At 52.4% G+C, this 17,952-nt stretch overlaps 1 protein-coding gene across 2 annotated transcripts in view; it reads right to left on the reverse strand.

Annotated features, from left to right (window-relative positions):
- MACROD1 (mono-ADP ribosylhydrolase 1) overlaps positions 1-8,781 on the reverse strand; it is a 154,267-nt gene extending 145,486 nt beyond the window's left edge. Inside the window, exon 1 of one of the 2 annotated variants that reach the window (XM_010821141.2) lies at positions 8,334-8,781. In XM_010821141.2, the coding sequence (XP_010819443.1) occupies positions 8,334-8,631 (298 nt within the window). In that variant the 5' untranslated portion in view covers positions 8,632-8,781. The remainder of the gene's footprint in view (positions 1-8,333) is intronic. The other variant, NM_001046509.1, reaches the window with a different exon arrangement.
- Between the last annotated feature and the right edge of the window lie 9,171 nt (positions 8,782-17,952).

A 17,952-nucleotide genomic window follows, 5' to 3' on the forward strand; every position in this document is an offset into this window, starting at 1 on the left:
ACTCAGTGGCCCTTTCTGGACTCCCTTGTGTGCTCAGCACCCCAGACCCCTCCTTCCCTCTCTGGACCCCGCCTCCTGGCCCCAGGCCGCTCCCTGGCCCTCCACAGCCTCCTTGTGGCCTCCCTTCTTCCTTAATCCACACCCTCTTTTCTTTTAAAGATTTTTTTTTCTTATGTAGACCATGTTTAAAGTCTCTTTTGAGTTTGTTACAATATCCTTTCTGGCTTTTTTGAAAAACGTTTTTGCTTTCTGGCCCTAGGGAATGTGAGATCTCAGCTCAAGGGTGGAACCCACACCCCCCCCACCCCCCCCCACCCCCCCCACCCCCCACACCCTCCCTGCACTGGAAGGCAGTGCCAGCCACTGGACCACCAGGGAAGTCTCTCTCCCACGGTCTTCACGTCAGTTCCATGCATCCCAAATCCCGGGTGCACCCCCAGCTTCTCATCTCTTCTGAGCAACTGCCCCCCAAGGCCTGCATCCTGCTCTCATCCCCAAACTCTCTGCGTGCAGAACTGAACCTGGGACCCCTCCGTCCTTCCTACCTTCTCAGTGGGTGGCCCCAGACTTTGCTGGGGCCCCCAACCAGGGGTCTTTCCTTTCTCTTCCATCCCCCTTCTATCCATCTGCAGACTGTCAGATTTATCCCCACAACACCACGGAAGCCAGGCCTTCTGCTTATCCCCTCCAGGGCCAAGCCTCCATCATTAACTGCTCCCTAGCAGCAGCAACAGCAGTGCCCTCCGAAAGCCCCCACTCCCAGCTGACTCCCGGTGCCCACCCTGACACAGCAGCCCAGAGATCTCAGTCAGAAGTCTCTTGGTGCAAAGCTCAGCTCAAACTCCAGGTGCTTACCCATGCTTGGAGAGCCTGCCTCTTTCCGCAACCTCCTCCCATGCTACCCTCCCTACCGCACTTCAACCCTGAGCCTTCCATCCCCCAGCAGCCACGCTGTTGCCTGCCTCAGGGCCTTTGCGCCTGCTGTGCCTCCCGCCTGGTCTTCCTTTACTGCCCCCTCCTCGTGGCCCTCCCCCTCCCCAGAATAGCTGCCTGCCCTACCATCTGTGTTCTGCTTGACCCTGGCCGTATGTGGACCGGTCGTATTTATGCTGGATTCCCAGCACTGGGCACAGCATAGGGCACATGTGAGGGTCCCTGGGGTGAATCAATGAACCAAGGATCTGAGACCTGAAGGCTGAGGGCAAGTTTGCTGAAAGGACAGGGTCTTCTGGGAGGAAGGAGCAGCACGTTCAAAAGCCTTGATGTAGGAGAGAGCCTTTGCGTGGGGAATGGAGCGAGATCTAGAGCAGCTGGACTGGAGAGCAAAAGCTAGGCTCTGGGTGCCTCCCCAGCTTGTCCGAGGCCCGCGCTGGCCCAGGGCCCAGCCGTGCGGGGGTTTCCACTCCGCTCTTGCTCCTCGGCCCCCCAGGTTTGGGTTCATGCCCTCCGACTGTCGTGTTCATGCGCAAGGCGCTCACCCTCCCCACCTCAGTTTTCTCATCTCTAGAACAGGGGTGAGGAAGGCCCTCCCCAGCACCCGAGCTTGCTATGAGCGAGAAGGTGGCTGTGAAAACGAAGAGGAAGCTGTCGGGCGCCATCCAGACATCAGACACACTCACTCCTTCCTGGGGGTGAGATCTGCTGCTGCTGCTCAGTCGCTAAGTCCTGTCTGACTCCTTGCGACCCCGTGGACTGAAGCCCGCCAGGCTCCTCTGTCCACGGACTTCTCAGGCAAGAATACTGGAGTGGGTTGCCATTCCCTTCTCCAGGGGACCTCCCTGACCCAGGGATCGAAGCCAAGTCTCCTGCATTGCAGGCAGATTCTTTACCATCTGAGCCACAGGAAAGCCCTTTTAAGTTCTTTGGGTCCCCATATTTGTCATCTTGCACAACTGTGACCAAAGTCCCCCTCTGAGGTCTCAGGGTACTCGAGTACCAGTACTCACAGCCGGCTGGACTGTGGCCAACGAAAGCCCATGCTGTGACACCGGAGGGTCTGGTCCAAGGCGACCCCACAGGACTCCCATAGCGGAGTTCCTCCAGCTGGGGCAGCCTCAGGCACCCAGAGATGGCTCATGTCCCCTAGCAGACACCAATTGGCAGAGACCACCACCTTGCTCTACAAAAGCAGCTGAGCAATTGGCCCTGGTCACAGGCAAGCAGAAGGAACCCAGGGCAGGAGCTGGCCCAGGGCTCTGTCCTGCACTGTCACCCCCAGGACCCGGGGCCTGCTCTGAGTGACTCCCAGCCCCCACAGCCCCCCTTCTCTCCAGCAAAGACCAAAACACAGCTCTACTTCCCAGAGACAGCCAATGAAGACTGCCAGAGCTGCCTGCGTGGCCACCAGCGGTCTAGGTGCCAGCCCTGGGGACACCTGTCAGCCTGCCCTTCCGGTCTGTGGTCCCCAAGTGCATACCTCCTAGGGCCGGTGTGCGGGGTGCCAAGTCCTCGTACATCTCCAGAGCAAAGTGGCGACCCGGAAGAGCTACAGGCGGTGCTAGTCTGATTTATGGGAGAGGAGAAACCAGCTGAGGACCCGAGCACTGTCTTTAGGGCCTCAGCTTCACCTGCCAGGGGGGCTGCCCCCAGGCTCCCTCAACTTGCTCCAGGAGGAGAGGCAGGACCCTAGGGTGGGCATGCGCCCCACGCATGTCTTTTTTTTAATATATATTTTTATTTATTTGGCTGTGCTGGGTCTTTGTTGTGGCATGTGGGATCTAATTCCCTGCCCAAAGATCGAACCCAGGTCCCCTGCATTGGGAGCGAGAAGTCTTACCCACTGGGCCACCAGAGAAGTCCCACCCCACGCATTTCTGACACGCACTACCTCCCTCTGCCAGAAGCACAGGTGCAGACTTAAAGCACAAGTGAGTTTTATTTTTCTTATAAAAGATGTACAACATACGCTTTAATTTTCTTTCTTTTTTGGAGAGGTGAGAGTATTTCACAGCTCAGTGAAACAGGTGCTGGAAAAAAGATGTTTGCAGTAAAGTTTGATGGGGAGGTCTGACCCCAGACGAAGCTTTCAGCAGCTCCCAGGCACGAAAGCTGAGCTGTAGGAAGCAGGTTGTGCCAGAACCATAAAGTGCAGTGGGCGAACAGGAATTCAATGATGTGTTTTAAGAAGTGTCTTTATGGCGCTTCCCGACGGTGTTGGGAAAGGTTGAGGGTCGGCTGGTGAGCACCTTCTCTTCTGGAGAAGGCCAGGTGGGCAGGGCTGATAAGGGTTGGGCTCTGGGAACCCTGCAGCAGGGGCATTAGTCACCCAGGCTCCCCGTCCCAGGAGAGCAGGTGCTCGTCAAAGCCTGTGGCATGAGCCAAGGGGAGATAGCACGAGGAGCCATGGGGAGACAGCACGAGGCATGCTGGAGCTTATCTACCCTCCTAGGCCCCCCTGCCACCCCCCTGCACTGGCATGTGCCAAGGCTGCTTTCCCAGAAGACAGGTGGGAGAGGCCCCCCAATTCCCAGGTGTGCCTGGAAATTTTCCCAGTTCAGCAGTCCAATCAGATGAATTGTCCGTTCTGCGCAAAAGCCCACAGGGGTTGAAATCAGGCTTCGCCCCGCCTTGTGCAGACAGGCTGGAACACATGGGCCTGATCCCGAGCCCCAGGGAGAAGGAGTGGGTCAGGGCTCTAGCACTCGAGACCATGGCGGAGACAGGTTTACATGAGCCCAGTGTCTCCAGGGCCAGAACAGAGCAGAGAGAGGAGACAGACCTGAGGGGTGGCAAGGAAGGGGGGCCGCTGGGGACCCTTGGCTGCTGTGTACAAAACGGTTTCTAACATGATCCTAGCACAACTTACAAATCGGGTGCTGTTGGTCCCATTTTACAGATGAGGAACCTGAGGCTCAGGGTGCATGGACGCAGTGGTGCTGGGGCTTGCCGTGTCTGATGACCCCAAAGTCCGTTCTCTTTTTAGCACACGGCTCCACCCCTACTGCAGGCCAGAAGGGACCTGCCCTTCTTCTGGAGGCCAGGCCCCTCCTGTGATGACAAAGCCCCCACTGCCTGACCTTAAGCCCCCTCACACTGACACACCTTATAGCAGGACTGTTTCCACACTCTTTCTAATGAAAAGGCATAACCTGGGGTGGGGATAATGAGGCATCCTAGAACTGAGGAAATTAGGCTAAAAGAATTAACCCATGGCCAGTGAAATTAGATACTGCAGAGATCTCTCAAAAAGACTGAATGTCTCCTGGGTGGAAGATCCAGCCTGATGGTATTTACTTATTTAGAGAGAAAACAGGTCCATACACGTGGGCTGTCAGTCTAAAGCCAGAACAAAGGAATGCACAGAGCCCAGGCCAAATGTGGCCATCTGTCCAGAGGACCCACTGGACCATGAACTGAGGCTGCTGCCCTTGGGGCCCAGAGCAGGCACTCAGCTCTGCGTTTGGGCTGAAACACTGAGCAACTGCCCGAGGAAGGTGGGTGGGTGTGCTCAGGACAACGGGATCCGCTTCCAAGTCACTCCACCATCTCCCTAGTTGAGAGCACATGCTGCTGAACAAACTTCAGCCTACAACTTGGCTTCTAACATTGTGGTGCTGGAGAAGACTCTTGAGAATCCTTTGGATTGCGAGGAGATCCAACCAGTCAATCCTAAAGGAAATCAAACCTGGATATGCATTGGAAGGATGGATGCTGAAGCTGAAGCTCAGCTTTGGCCACCTGATGGTTAATTCCAGTGAGTTCCAGAGCCAACTCACTGGAAAAGACAGTTATGCTGGGAAAGATTGAGGGCAGGAGAAGAGGGTGGCAGAGGATGAGATCGCTAGATAGCATCACCAACTCAATGGACATGAATTTGAACAAACTCCAGGTGACAGTGACGGACAGGGAAGCCTGGCGCGATGCAGTCCACGGGGTCGCAAAGAGTTGGACACGACTTAGCGACCGAACAACAATGGCTTTTCCACAGGGAGTGGAGGCCCTGCCCAGGCGCACATGAGTTTCCAGATCCGCTACTATTCTATTTCCCACCATGAACGGCACCTCAACCCTCTGAACTATGCATTAGTCTCCTGTGAGTTTGGTTACTATGTGCCAGTCTTTGAGAGAGGATCATCTCAGGCACAGACAAGAGTTTAGCCGCCCTTGTAGGTATATCCCCCACAGAAAGGCGAGCATGTGTCCATCAAAGACACGTGCAAGGATATTCAGAGCAACTTTACTCCCAAATGTCCCAAACTGGAAACCAAGTGGCTACAAGAAGACTGCACGTAAAACTGTGCCACACCACGGGATGCCACCCAGCAACGAGGAAAAGCAAACCGCTGGCACACAGTAATGTGGGTGGATCCCGCAGACGTCGAGTAAAAGGACCTTACACGCTGCGTGTATGCCTCTGCTGACATGAAGTTCAAGAGAAAACAAAATGAAGAGACAGAAGAAAGATTAGCTGTAAGGGGTACTGATTTACCCCTTACAGCTCAAAGGAAAGAGCCCCTTCCGGGGCAATGGCAGTGCTCTACCTACTGACCAGAGCAGCGGTTGCACAGCTGGATACCTACGTAAAAGTACACCGACTGCAGCAATTCCCTGGCAGTCCAGAGGTGAGGGGCTTCCCCAGTGGCTCAGTGGTAAAGAATCTGCCTGCAGTGCAGGAGATGTGGGTTTGATCCCCGGGTCAGGAAGATCCCCTGGAAGAGGGCATGGCAACCCACTCCAGTATTCTTGCCTGGAGCATCATCATGGACAGAGGAGCCTGGTGGGCTAGAGTCCATGGGGTTGCAAAGAGTCGGGCATGACTGAGCAACACGTGCCAGCGGTTAAGACCTGGCTCTTTCACTGCCATGGAGCCGGGCTCAATCCCTGGTCAGGGAACTAAGATCTCACAGGCCATGCAGCCAAAAAATAAAGAGTACACCAACTGTACACTTAAGGTCTGTACACTTGATGTACTTTACAATATAACTCAGCTGAACATGTAAATGAATGTAATGAAGAAATAGTGTGGGGATCTTCCCAGATCAAAGCTTCTCCAGGAGTTCCCTGGCAGCCTATTGGTTAGGATTCTGGGCTTTCACTACCATGGCCTGGGTTCAGGCCCTGGTCGTGGAACTGAGATCTTGCAAGTTGAGCAGCACGGTCAAATAAATAAATAAAAGATCAAAGCTTGAACCCTAATCAGAGGCAGAAGCCACTTGAGGCAGTCTCCCAGTGTGGTGGTTTTAAAAATACGCCCCCAATTCTTTGATCTTCATCCCTTCCAAAGGTGGACACTAATTCCCCTCCCCTTGAATGTGGACCAGAGGCCTTTAAGCCAGCAGCCACTTCACAGGAGCAAGGCCCCTGGGAAGGGCCCTCTCTACCTCTAACCAAATCCCCGCTTCCTGAGAAACCCTGAGCCTGACCACCCAGTTAAGCTACTCCCAGCTTCCAGACCCTCAGGGACTAAGAGATAATACAAACGTTTGCTGTTTCAAGCCACTAAGTGTCCCGGTAGCCTGTTACCAAGCCGCAACAGATAACTAAAACACGATCTTTCTGTGTCACCCCCACAAACTACCACCTAATGGCTTCTGGTGGGGTGGGGCTTCCACCTAGGTCTGGGGTTCCTGGGACAAGCCCAGCCTCCCCACACTGCCCCTGCCTGCATGAACTCGGGAGCTCAGGCAGCCCTGCCCGCCACGTCTTCTTCAAGCACCGACCTTTACTGGGCGTTGTCTCAGTGCCCTAACACATCCTCCTGCTTCTTCACCTGAGCTCCATGAGGGGAGGGTCCCTGCCTCTCTCCCCAGCACGGCAGTGCTGGCCACACAGAAGGCGCTGGATAAAAACGGACCAAATGAATGGAAATCTCAAATCCTAGCAGACAGACACCACAGCAGCCTGGGAATTCCTGGCCCATCAACTTCAAGAGGTCTGGAAGTTTTCAGCGGCGGCAAGGAGTGGGAGAGGCGGAGAGCTGGATCCTACAGAAAGCGGCAGACCCAGGAACAGGTGTCTGGGCCTCCAGCCTTCCAAGCTCTCCTTCCCACCACCCTGGGATGCTGTTCTCTGACGAAGAAGGGAAATCAGGGCTCCCTGTGGGGACAGTCCCCGTGCCAAGGAGCCACTCCCCACTCCCCACCCTGACCCTGGATGTTCGGGGGGCCAGGGCTTGAAGGGGTGACAAGCACTCCTTTTGCCCCGGGAGCAAAGTCAAGTGCTTCCGGCTGGTGCTTTAAGATCCCAGCGAAGGCATTGCAACTCAACGACAGGAGTAGTTCATCTTGAACTCGACCTCCAATCCCAGAGGACGCCTCCCCTAACCCTCAACCGCGGCCCGCCCCAGGCCTGCCTCCCCAGCCCCATTGGCTGAACCCTCGCTACCGCAAGTCCCAGCCAATGAGCTGCCGTCCCTGCCCTTTTGAAAGGCGATCCAGCCGGGAATGGTCACAGGAGGCCAAGGAGCATGCCCCGAAGGGCAGGGGCAGCTAGACTAGCAGCCCGGGCTATTTCAGGCTCCGCAGATCAGGTTGCCTGCCTTCCCTCTTCTGTTCTGGCCCAGAGTCCAGCCCTGGGACTCATGCCCACCAGGACTCATGGCCCGCGCCGCAACCCCAACCCCGACCCCCCGCCGCCCCAGCCGGAGGAAATAGCTTGATTCCTGGGTGTGGGGAGCAGGGGTGTCACTGTTCTCACAGACACAACTTCCCCTCTCGGCCCCGCCCCGCCCCCCTCCTCCGCCCTGTGTCCCCCAGGAATGAGGCAGAGACAGCTCACAAGTGTCCAGAGGCCAACGATAAGGGCTAAAGGGCACCAGACCACGTGCCCAGAGAGGCAGGCCCCGGGGGGCATGGGGGGAGGTGTGGCCGGCCTGCCCAGGGAGGCCCGTTCCTTGTGGCTATCTGATCCCACCAGGTGGGATGCCAGCCCCAAAGCCCATTCCCTGCCACTCTGTCTAAAATGTCACCACTGGAGAAACCACAGTATTGCAAAGCCGGGGGAGTTGAGAGCCTACTGTGAGATCTGAAGCAAACTCCAAGTGACCGTGGGCTACTCGGCGCAGGCGCCGGGCCTCAGTTTCCCTCCTACACAACAGATTTAGGTGCGAGGTCCTAGGTGCTCTCTGGGGGAGCCCCGCGACCCCTTTCAGTGAGGTGAGGCCACCCTCCTCACACTGCCTCCGATTGGGGCCCTTGACCTGGTCCGGGGGAAGTAGTTTCCGGGGCTGGGCACATGTGGGGCATGGCTGTAAACGGGAGGGGGGTCCATACCAGGCACATGGGACCTTAACTTCCCCAGTTCTCTGGGGTGGACGAGGCGGCTAGTGGGGTGCTGTCCAGCCGGAGAATGCCCACGGAGAGCCGCCCTCGCGCCCCCCTCCTGCTTACACTTACATTTTGCCTCCTTCCAGTCGGTGGAGGTGCTCAGGTCCACCTTCGCCGCCATGGCCAGGGGGGCCCAGGTGCGCACCCCGGCTCTCCGCCCCACCGCCGCCGCCCCCCAAGCCCCAACTCCCGCTGAGGTCCGCGCGCGCGGGTGGTGCGCGCTCAGGGACGCCGGGGGACCGCACGCACTACTGCGGGTCCTCGTGGCACCCGGCGAGGGGCCGGGCCAGGGGCGCGGGGCGCCGAGCAGCTGCCCCGCCGCGCGCAGCTGTGCCAGGAGGCGGGACACTCGGCTCTGCAGAAACATGAGCAGGCGGCGCTGGGCGGCTCCCCGCCCACTTAGACTCTATTTACCAAGCTCAGGGAGTCTCTCCCTTATTTACTTGGGGACCAGGTGGAGCGTGCCAGCCCGAGGCGACCTGCTTGGGAGCCAGCGGGCCGCGCGGCCAGAAAACCCAGGCGCGCCGCTGGGCACCCTGGAACTTGTAGTCCCGGCCGCAGACAGGCCCCCCCCCCGCACTCGTAAACACACGTGCGCGCCCCGCCCAGCCAGCCAAGTCGCACAGCGCTGGAGCCCGGCTCTCAAATGGTCGTGCGCCCGCCGTGCGCCCCTCCTCGGGGCTGGAAGTTGGCAACCTCCAACTTCCTAGTGGGCGACGCCTCTGGCCTCCGACCCTGTCTCCGTCTCTGCCTCTCCAGCCGAGTGCACAGAGGCGGGCGTAAATCCTCACCGGTCACCCGGGCCCCACCCTACCCGCAGTCCCCGGGAGCCGCGCGTCCCCGCCGGCCGGGGGGAGGTGAGGCGAACGGGTAGGTCCGGTTGGGCGACTATTGCCCAGGCCGCTGAGCCTCTGCCTCTTAGCCCGAGGGGCGGGCGGGGCCGCGGCTGGAACCGAATCTAGAGCAACTCGGGAGGCAAGGATATAAGTCCTGGAATTTGAAGACAGAAAATGAGAGTTCCAAGTGGCGTTCTCGGTGTAAGAATTGGGGTGATGTTTTTCTTTATATTTTTCTTATTTTTTTTTACAAGGACTCTAAGCATGGAGTTACGTTATTTTTTTTAACATAAACATGTTAATCTTTGGCATAGTCAATAAAACAGAAATAGATGTTTTTGTGGAACTCTCTTGCTTTTTCGATGATCCAACGGATATTGGCAATTTGGTCTCTGGTTCCTCTGCCTTTTCTAAAACCAGCTTGAACAACTGGAAGTTCACGGTTCACGTATTGCTGAAGCCTGGCTTGGAGAATTTTGAGCATTACTTTACTAGCGTGTGAGATGAGTGCAACTGTGCCGTATTTTGAGCATTCTTTGGGACTGGAATGAAAACTGACCTTTTCCAGTCCTGTGGCCACTGCTGAGTTTTCCAAATTTGCTGGCATATTGAGTGCAGCACTTTCACAGCATCATCTTTCAGGATCTGAAATAGCTCCACTGGAATTCCATCACCTCCACTAGCTTTGTTCGTAGTGATGCTTTCTAAGGCCCACTTGACTTCACATTCCAGGATGTCTGGCTCTAGGTCAGTGATCACACCATCGTGATTATCTGGGTCGTGAAGACCTTTTTTGTACAGTTCTTCTGTGTATTCTTGCCATCTCTTCTTAATATCTTCTGCTTCTCTTAGGTCCATACCATTTCTGTCCTTTATCGAGCCCATCTTTGCATGAAATGTTCCCTTGGTATCTCTAATTTTCTTGAAGAGATCTCTAGTCTTTCCCATTCTATTGTTTTCCTCTATTTCTTTGCATTGATCGCTGAGGAAGGCTTTCTTATCTCTTCTTGCTATTCTTTGGAACTCTGCATTCAGATACTTGTATCTTTCCTTTTCTCCTTTGCTTTTCACTTCTCTTCTTTTCACAGCTATTTGTAAGGCCTCCCCAGACAGCCATTTTCCTTTTTTGCATAGTCAATAAAGCAGAAAAACATCTATTTCTGCTTTATTGACTATGCCAAAGCCTTTGACCGTGTGGATCACAATAAACTGTGGAAAATTCTGAAAGAGATGGGAATATCAGACCACCTGACCTGCCTCTTGAGAAATCTGTATGCAGGTCAGGAAGCAACAGTTAGAACTGGACATGGAACAACAGACTGGTTCCAAATAGGAAAAGGAGTTCGTCAAGGCTGTATACTGTCACCCTGCTTATTTAACTTCTATGCAGAGTACATCATGAAAAATGCTGGGCTGGAAGAAGCACAAGCTGGAATCAAGATTGCTGGGAGAAATATCAACCTCAGATATGCAGATGACACCACCCTTATGGCAGAAAGTGAAGAGGAACTAAAAAGCCTCTTGATGAAGGTGAAAGAGGAGAGTGAAAAAGTGGGCTTAAAACTCAACATTCAGAAAACGAAGATCATGGCATCCAGTCCCATCACTTCATGGCAAATAGATGGGGAAACAGTGGAAACAGTGTCAGACTTTATTTTTCTGGGCTCCAAAATCACTGCAGATGGTGACTGCAGCCATGAAATTAACAGACGCTTACTCCTTGGAAGAAAAGTTATGACCAACCTAGATAGCATATTGAAAAGCAGAGACATCCCTTTGCCAACAAAGGTCCGTCTAGTCAAGGCTATGGTTTTTCCAGTGGTCATGTATGGATGTGAGAGTTGGACTGTGAAGAACGCTGAGCACCGAAGAATTGACGCTTTTGAACTGTGGTGTTGGAGAAGACTCTTGAGAGTCCCTTGGACTGCAAGGAGATCCAACCAGTCCATTCTGAAGGAGATCAGCCCTGGGATTTCTTTGGAAGGAATGATGCTAAAGCTGAAACTCCAGTACTTTGGCCACCTCATGTGAAGAGTTGACTCATTGGAAAAGACTCTGATGCTGGGAGGGATTGGGGTCAGGAGGAGAAGGGGATGATAGAGGATGAGATGGCTGGATGGCATCACTGACTCAATGGACATGAGTCTGAGTGAACTCCGGGAGTTGGTGATGGACAGGGAGGTCTGGCGTGCTGCGATTCATGGGGTCACAAAGAGTCAGACATGACTGAGTGACTGATCTGATCTGATCTGTGGGATCTTAGTTCCTAGACCAGGGATTGAACTCTGGGCTCACGGTGGTGAAAGTGCAGAGTCCTAACCACTGGACTTCCAGTTCAGTTCAGTTGCTCAGTCGTGTCCAACTCTTTGCGACCCCATGGACTGCAGCACACCAGGCTTCCCTGTCCATCACCAACTCCCAGAGCTTGCTCAAACTCATGTCCATCAAGTCGGTGATGCCATCCAACCATCTCATCCTCTGTCATCCCCTTCTCCTCCTGCCTTCAACCTTTCCCAGCATCAGGGTCTTTTCCAGTGAGTCAGTTCTTCGCATCAGGTGGCCAAAGGATTGCACCTTCAGCTTCAGCATCAGTCCTTCCAATGAATATTCAGGACTGATTTCCTTTAGGATGGACTGGTTTGATCTCCTTGCAGTCCAAGGGACTCAAGAGTCTTCTCCAACACCACAGTTCAAAAGCATCAATGCTTTGGCACTCAGCTTTCTTTATAGTCCAACTCACACGTCCATATGTGACTACTGGAAAAACCATAGCTTTGACTAGACAGACGTTTGTCGGCAAGGCAATGTCTCTGCTTTTTAATATGCTGTCTAGGTTTGTCATAGCTTTTCTTCCGAAGAGCAAGCGTCTGTTAATTTCATGGCTGCAGTTACCACCTGCAGTGATTTTGGAGCCCAAGAAAATAAAGTCTGTCACTGTTTCCATTGTTTCCCCATCTATTTGCCTTGAAGTGATGGACTTCAGTCAAGGCTGTGTATTGTCACCCTGCTTATTTAACTTATATGCAGAGTACATCATGCGAAATGCTGGGCTGGATGAAGCACAAGCTGGAATCAAGATTGCTGAGAGATATATCAATAATCTCACATACACAGATGACACCACTCTTATGGCAGAAAGCAAAAAAGAACTAAAGAGCCTCTTGATGGACGTGAAAGAGGAGAATGAAAAAGTTGGCTTAAAATTCAACATTCAGAAAATGAAGATCATGGCATCCGGTCCCATCACTTCATGGCACATAGATGGGGAAACAATGGAAACAGTGACAGACATTATTTTCTTGGGCTCCAAAATCACTGCAGATGGTGACTGCAGCCATGAAATTAACAGACGCTTGCTCTTCGGAAGAAAAGCTATGACAAACCTAGACAGCATATTAAAAAGCAGAGACATTGCCTTGCTGACAAACGTCTGTCTAGTCAAAGCTATGGTTTTTCCAGTAGTCACATATGGATGTGTGAGTTGGACTATAAAGAAAGCTGAGTGCCGAAGCATTGATGCTTTTGAACTGTGGTGTTGGAGAAGACTCTTGAGTCCCTTGGACTGCAAGGAGATCAAACCAGTCCATCCTAAAGGAAATCAGTCCTGAATATTCATTGGAAGGACTGATGCTGAAGCTGAAGGTGCAATCCTTTGGCCACCTGATGCGAAGAACTGACTCACTGGAAAAGACCCTGATGCTGGGAAAGGTTGAAGGCAGGAGGAGAAGGGGATGACAGAGGATGAGATGGTTGGATGGCATCACCGACTGGAGAGACATGAGTTTGAGCAAGCTCTGGGAGTTGGTGATGGACAGGGAAGCCTGGTGTGCTGCAGTCTATGGAGTCGAAGAGTCAGACACATCTCAGCAACTGAACTGAACTGAACTGATGGACTTCCAGGGAACTCCCTATAGTGGGTATTTTTATAACCTGGAACAAAGAGCCAGGGTTTCTAGGAAGGTTTTAGTACTAACTTTGCTCTTTCTTACTGGGCTACACTGGCCCCCTGTGACTTGCTTCTTGAGCTGTAAATTAAGAAGTCAGTGCTCAGGTCTGACTGCTTACAAACCCACCCTGTGTTCCAGGCCTCTCTGGCACTGAGTGTGGCAAGAACTCTTCACAGGGCTGCGAGGAGCAGCACCGAACCCTCCAGCAGATGCAGTTGGCACCACTGCGGTGCCCGAGTGGATCAGAGGGAGACCTGCAGGCAGAGAGTAAATCAGAAGCCAGGGAACCCGAAGGAAGGGCCAAGGGCCCCCAACACTCCAGGACCACCAGCAAGGCCTGCGCCATTCCCAAAGAAATTCAGCAAGATTTGTTCAGGATGCAGGTGTCAGGCCTGAGGTCACCTCACCACTTGCTGCTTCTCCAATAACTCAGTAGTGCCAGAAGGGCCTCGCCAACTGCCTCCAGGATGGCAGCCACTCACAGGGGACTAGGTCTCAGCTGGCGCCAAGTTAAGCCCTCTACGCCCATTTGCTCTACTTCTATAAACTCAGTAAATGCCGCCACACACTGCCCCAGGATTTGATGAGAAGCCTGGACTGGCCCAAGGTTGACATGGCCTGTAGGAGTCATAGGCCACGCTTGAGTCAAGGTTGTTCAGTTCCCATCTGTGGTCCGGAAAGTGATCACACAGATGTCATTGATTCAAGCAATGAAGCCTGTGGGTGACCCTGTGTATCAGTTTCCTATTGTTGCTATAACAAATTCCCATAAATTTAGCAACTTAAAGAATAAACAGAATTCATTTCCTTAAAGTTCTGTAGAACAGGAGTCTGACGTGGGTCTCACTGGGCTGAAAAAAAATAAAGTGTCTGCACCAGCCGCCAGAGACCGCCCATGTTCCTTGGCTCACGGGCCCCTTCCTCCATCTTCAAAGCCCGCAGCGTTGCGTCTCACCAGTCTTCCTTGGTGGCCTTTCGCTCTGACTCTTCTGCTTCCTTCTTCCACTTTCAAGGCCCTTGTGATTCCACTGACTGGGCTGACCCAGGACGATGTCCCATTGCAGTCTGCTGATGAGCAGCCATAGTTCTATCCACAACCTTAGCGCCCCTTGGCCACGTAAGGTAACATTCACATGCTCCAAGGATTAGGATGTGGACATCTTTGGTGGTGGGAGGGGCATGATCCTGCAGACTACACCCTTCCCGGCAAAGTCTGGAGAGCAGAACAAGGGAGAGGCAGGGACCCAGACATCGAAAGTCTCAGTGCCCATGAGGAGGCTGCCTTCTGCACAGAGCTGGAAATCCACGTCCCCCACAGCCAGGCCACAGAAGCACCCCAGACACCCTCGGCATCGAAACTAGTCCTTCTGTTTCTTTTTGCTCTTCTTCAGCTCTGTTCTCACACGACAGCCAGGATAGAGAACGTCCCAACCAACAGCCCACCAGGGTTTGGCCTAAAAGAGGCCTGGACAGGTCTAGGCAGGGAAATGTGATTCTGACTTGGCAAGGAAGGACCTCGTCACAGAGTTTCAGCTGGACCTTTTAGAAAAGGTAAAATCTGAGACTGCCCTGGTGTCTCAGTGGTAAAGAATCCACCTGCCAGTGCAGGAGATGTGGGTTCAGTCCCTGATCCGGGAAGACCTTAGTTGCCTCGGAGCAACTAAGCCCAGGTGCCACAACTACTGAGCCTGTGCTCGAGAGCCTGCGCGCCCCAACTGCTGAAGCCCGTATGCTCGAGAGCATTCGTGCCCCAACTACTGAAGCCCCTGTGCTCGAGAGCCTGCGTGCCCCAACTGCTGAAGCCCGTATGCTCAAGAGCCTGCGCGCCCCAACTACTGAAGCCCGTGTGCTCGAGAGCCTGCGCACCCCAACTGCTGAAGCCCGTGTGCTCGAGAGCCTGCACACCCCAACTGTTGAAGCCCGTGTGCTCGAGAGCCTGTGCACCCCAACTGCTGAAGCCCGTGTGCTCTAGAGCCTGCACACCCCAACTGCTGAAGCCCGTGTGCTCGAGAGCCCGTGCTCCCCAACTGCTGAAGCCCGTGTGCTCGAGAGCCCGTGCTCCCCAACAAGAGAAGCCACCACAATGAAGCCCTTTCCCCATAACTAGAGAGTAGCCCCAGCTCACAACTGAAGAAAAGCCTGCGCAGCAACGAAGACCCAGCACAGTCGAAAATAAATAAGTTACTATTTCTTTTAAAAAAGAAAGAAAAGGTAAAATCTTGCCAGGTACCAAAGATTTGTGTGTGTGTCGAGAGCATTCCAGGCCCAGGGACTCGCAGAAGCAAAGGTGTGCACGTCTGGAATGCCGACTCGTCCAGTGGGGGTGCGGACACCTGGTGTTGTCTGTTGAGGGCTTTTAATGTTGGAAGGGGCTTCGTGCAGAGAAAAGCTGCCTACTGCTGCTTGTGTTTAAGTGAATATTGTATTTATTAAACTTATAAATTAAAAGAACTAGCTTTTCTTAAGCATCCAAATGCAACTTGCAAATCTAGTTTTCTATTTATAAATCTAATTTTTGTATTAAAATAAGAATAATTACTTTCACTTAGTCTTTGATGAATATTTAATTAACTCACAGGTTCAACAGATTAAATTCTAAAAATGAATGCCAATTACAAATATAGGTAATTAAATTCCCTAATAGATTTTAAACTACATTTTACAGAGTTGAAATAGCTGGTCCTCTCAAACGCCTCAAACTCAGCATAAGAGACTCACACATCTAACAAGCATATTTTTTTCTTTTTTGTTCTTTTTTTCTTTACAAACAAGGAGGAAGTAGAGGGTAAAGAGGCCTTCATCCTGCACTCCATTCCCCACTTCCAAGCCAAGCATATTTTTTCCTAATCAGTTAGCAGTTTTTATCCACTAATAGATTAAACATATAAATATGGTCAATCAGTTCTCTTAAATATTCAAACGCTGTTTATGAACTTAGATTCAGTTGTATACTGTCTCAGTTATGTTTTGCTGCCTCAATAAACCACTGAAAACTTATTGCCTTAAAATAACCACCAGGCCTTTGAATCAGCAGTTTGGGCTAGGATAAGCAGGAAGGTTCATCTGCTGGTCTTGTCTGGGTCACTCCTGCAGCCACAGTCATCTGACAACCCACCTGGGGCTGGGGGCCCAGGATGGTGTCACTCATGTGGCTGGCGGTTGGTGCTGGCGGTCAGCAAGGTCCCTTGGTTCTGCCCCACTTGGCCTCCACTAGGCCAGACTGGGCATCTTCACAGCACACTGGTCCCAAGGCCCTGCTCCTAGAGGACCACAACAGAGGCTGCAAAATGCCTCTTGAGGCCCGACTCCGAAGTCATACTGCCTTGCTCTCACCAGTCTGTCATACAGAATTCACACGGTCACGACATTCAACGCATGTCACAAGACCAGCCCAGAATCCAAGAAGTGGAGAAACGGACTTCACTTCCTCATGGGAGAAGCAGCCAAACCCCACTGTCAAGGATGGGTACACTGGGATGTGTGCTTAGTCACTCAGTTGTGTCTGACTCTTGCGACCCCGTAGACTGTAGCCTGTCGGGCTCCTCTGCCCATCGGATTGTCCAGGCAAGAACACTGGGGTGACAGGAGGCACTGTTACAGCCATCACTGCAGGCTGTCTCCCACCCATCCCTCTCTGATGAGAATCACAAATGGGCAGGTTGACGAAAGTGTTTCAAAACACTTAATAAACACTTGGGTATTTGCACAGTGATGACAAAACTTCCTAAACTGGCACCAAGATTCTGGGTTTGCTTTCCTGGCTTCCACCCCATGCAGGATATAAAGCTACCCAGAGGGGCAGAGTCCCCACCTCAGCAGGGCTGAACATGCAGCGAGGTGCAGGACCACAGGACAGTGAGAGAGGCTCCTGCTTCTGGTCTGAGATTTAAGACCAGAGCAGGACCCAGGAGAACTGCCAGAAGTAAACAGACCTCCAAGGCAGTGCACGCTTCTCCCCAGAGGCTTGATTTTAAAGCCCTACCCCATCTCACCACGCCATCTTTCTTCTTTATACTGCCTCATTCAGATAGATGAACCCCTGCACCTCCCGGGTCCCCCTAACATCTTTGCTGTGTATCACAGTTTTGCACCTCCCTTCATCCAGGTTGTCATGTGGTCTTCATATTTTATAACCTGCCTAGTTTCATTTTACTATCTGCTTCAGTGGCCAATATTGTATAGTTATTCTATTTGCAGCCAAAGATGGAGAAGCTCTATACAGTCAGCAAAAACAAGACCAGGAGCTGACTGTGGCTCAGATCATGAACTCCTTATTGCCAAATTCAGACTTAAATTGAAGAAAGGAGGGAAAACCACTAGACCATTCAGGTATGACCTAAACCAAATCCTTTATGATTATTCAGTGGAAGTGAGAAATAGATTTAAGGGCCTAGATCTGATAGATAGAGTGCCTGATGAACTATGGAATGAGGTTCGTGACATTGTACAGGAGACAGGGATCAAGACCATCCCCATGGAAAAGAAATGCAAAAAAGCAAAATGGCTGTCTGGGGAAGCCTTACAAATAGCTGTGAAAAGAAGAGAAGTGAAAAGCAAAGGAGCAAAGGAAAGATATAAACATCTGAATGCAGAGTTCCAAAGAATAGCAAGAAGAGATAAGAAAGCCTTCTTCAGCGATCAATGCAAAGAAATAGAGGAAAACAACAGAATGGGAAAGACCAGGGATCTCTTCAAGAAAATCAGAGATACCAAGGGAACATTTCATGCAAAGATGGGCTCGATAAAGGACAGAAATGGTATGGACCTAAGAGAAGCAGAAGATATTAAGAAGAGATGGCAAGAATACACAGAAGAACTGTACAAAAAAGGTCTTCACGACCCAGATAATCACGATGGTGTGATCACTGACCTAGAGCCAGACATCCTGGAATGTGAAGTCAAGTG

This window comes from Bos taurus, chromosome 29, assembly GCF_002263795.3.
Source record: "Bos taurus isolate L1 Dominette 01449 registration number 42190680 breed Hereford chromosome 29, ARS-UCD2.0, whole genome shotgun sequence".
Taxonomy (NCBI): domain Eukaryota; kingdom Metazoa; phylum Chordata; class Mammalia; order Artiodactyla; family Bovidae; genus Bos; species Bos taurus.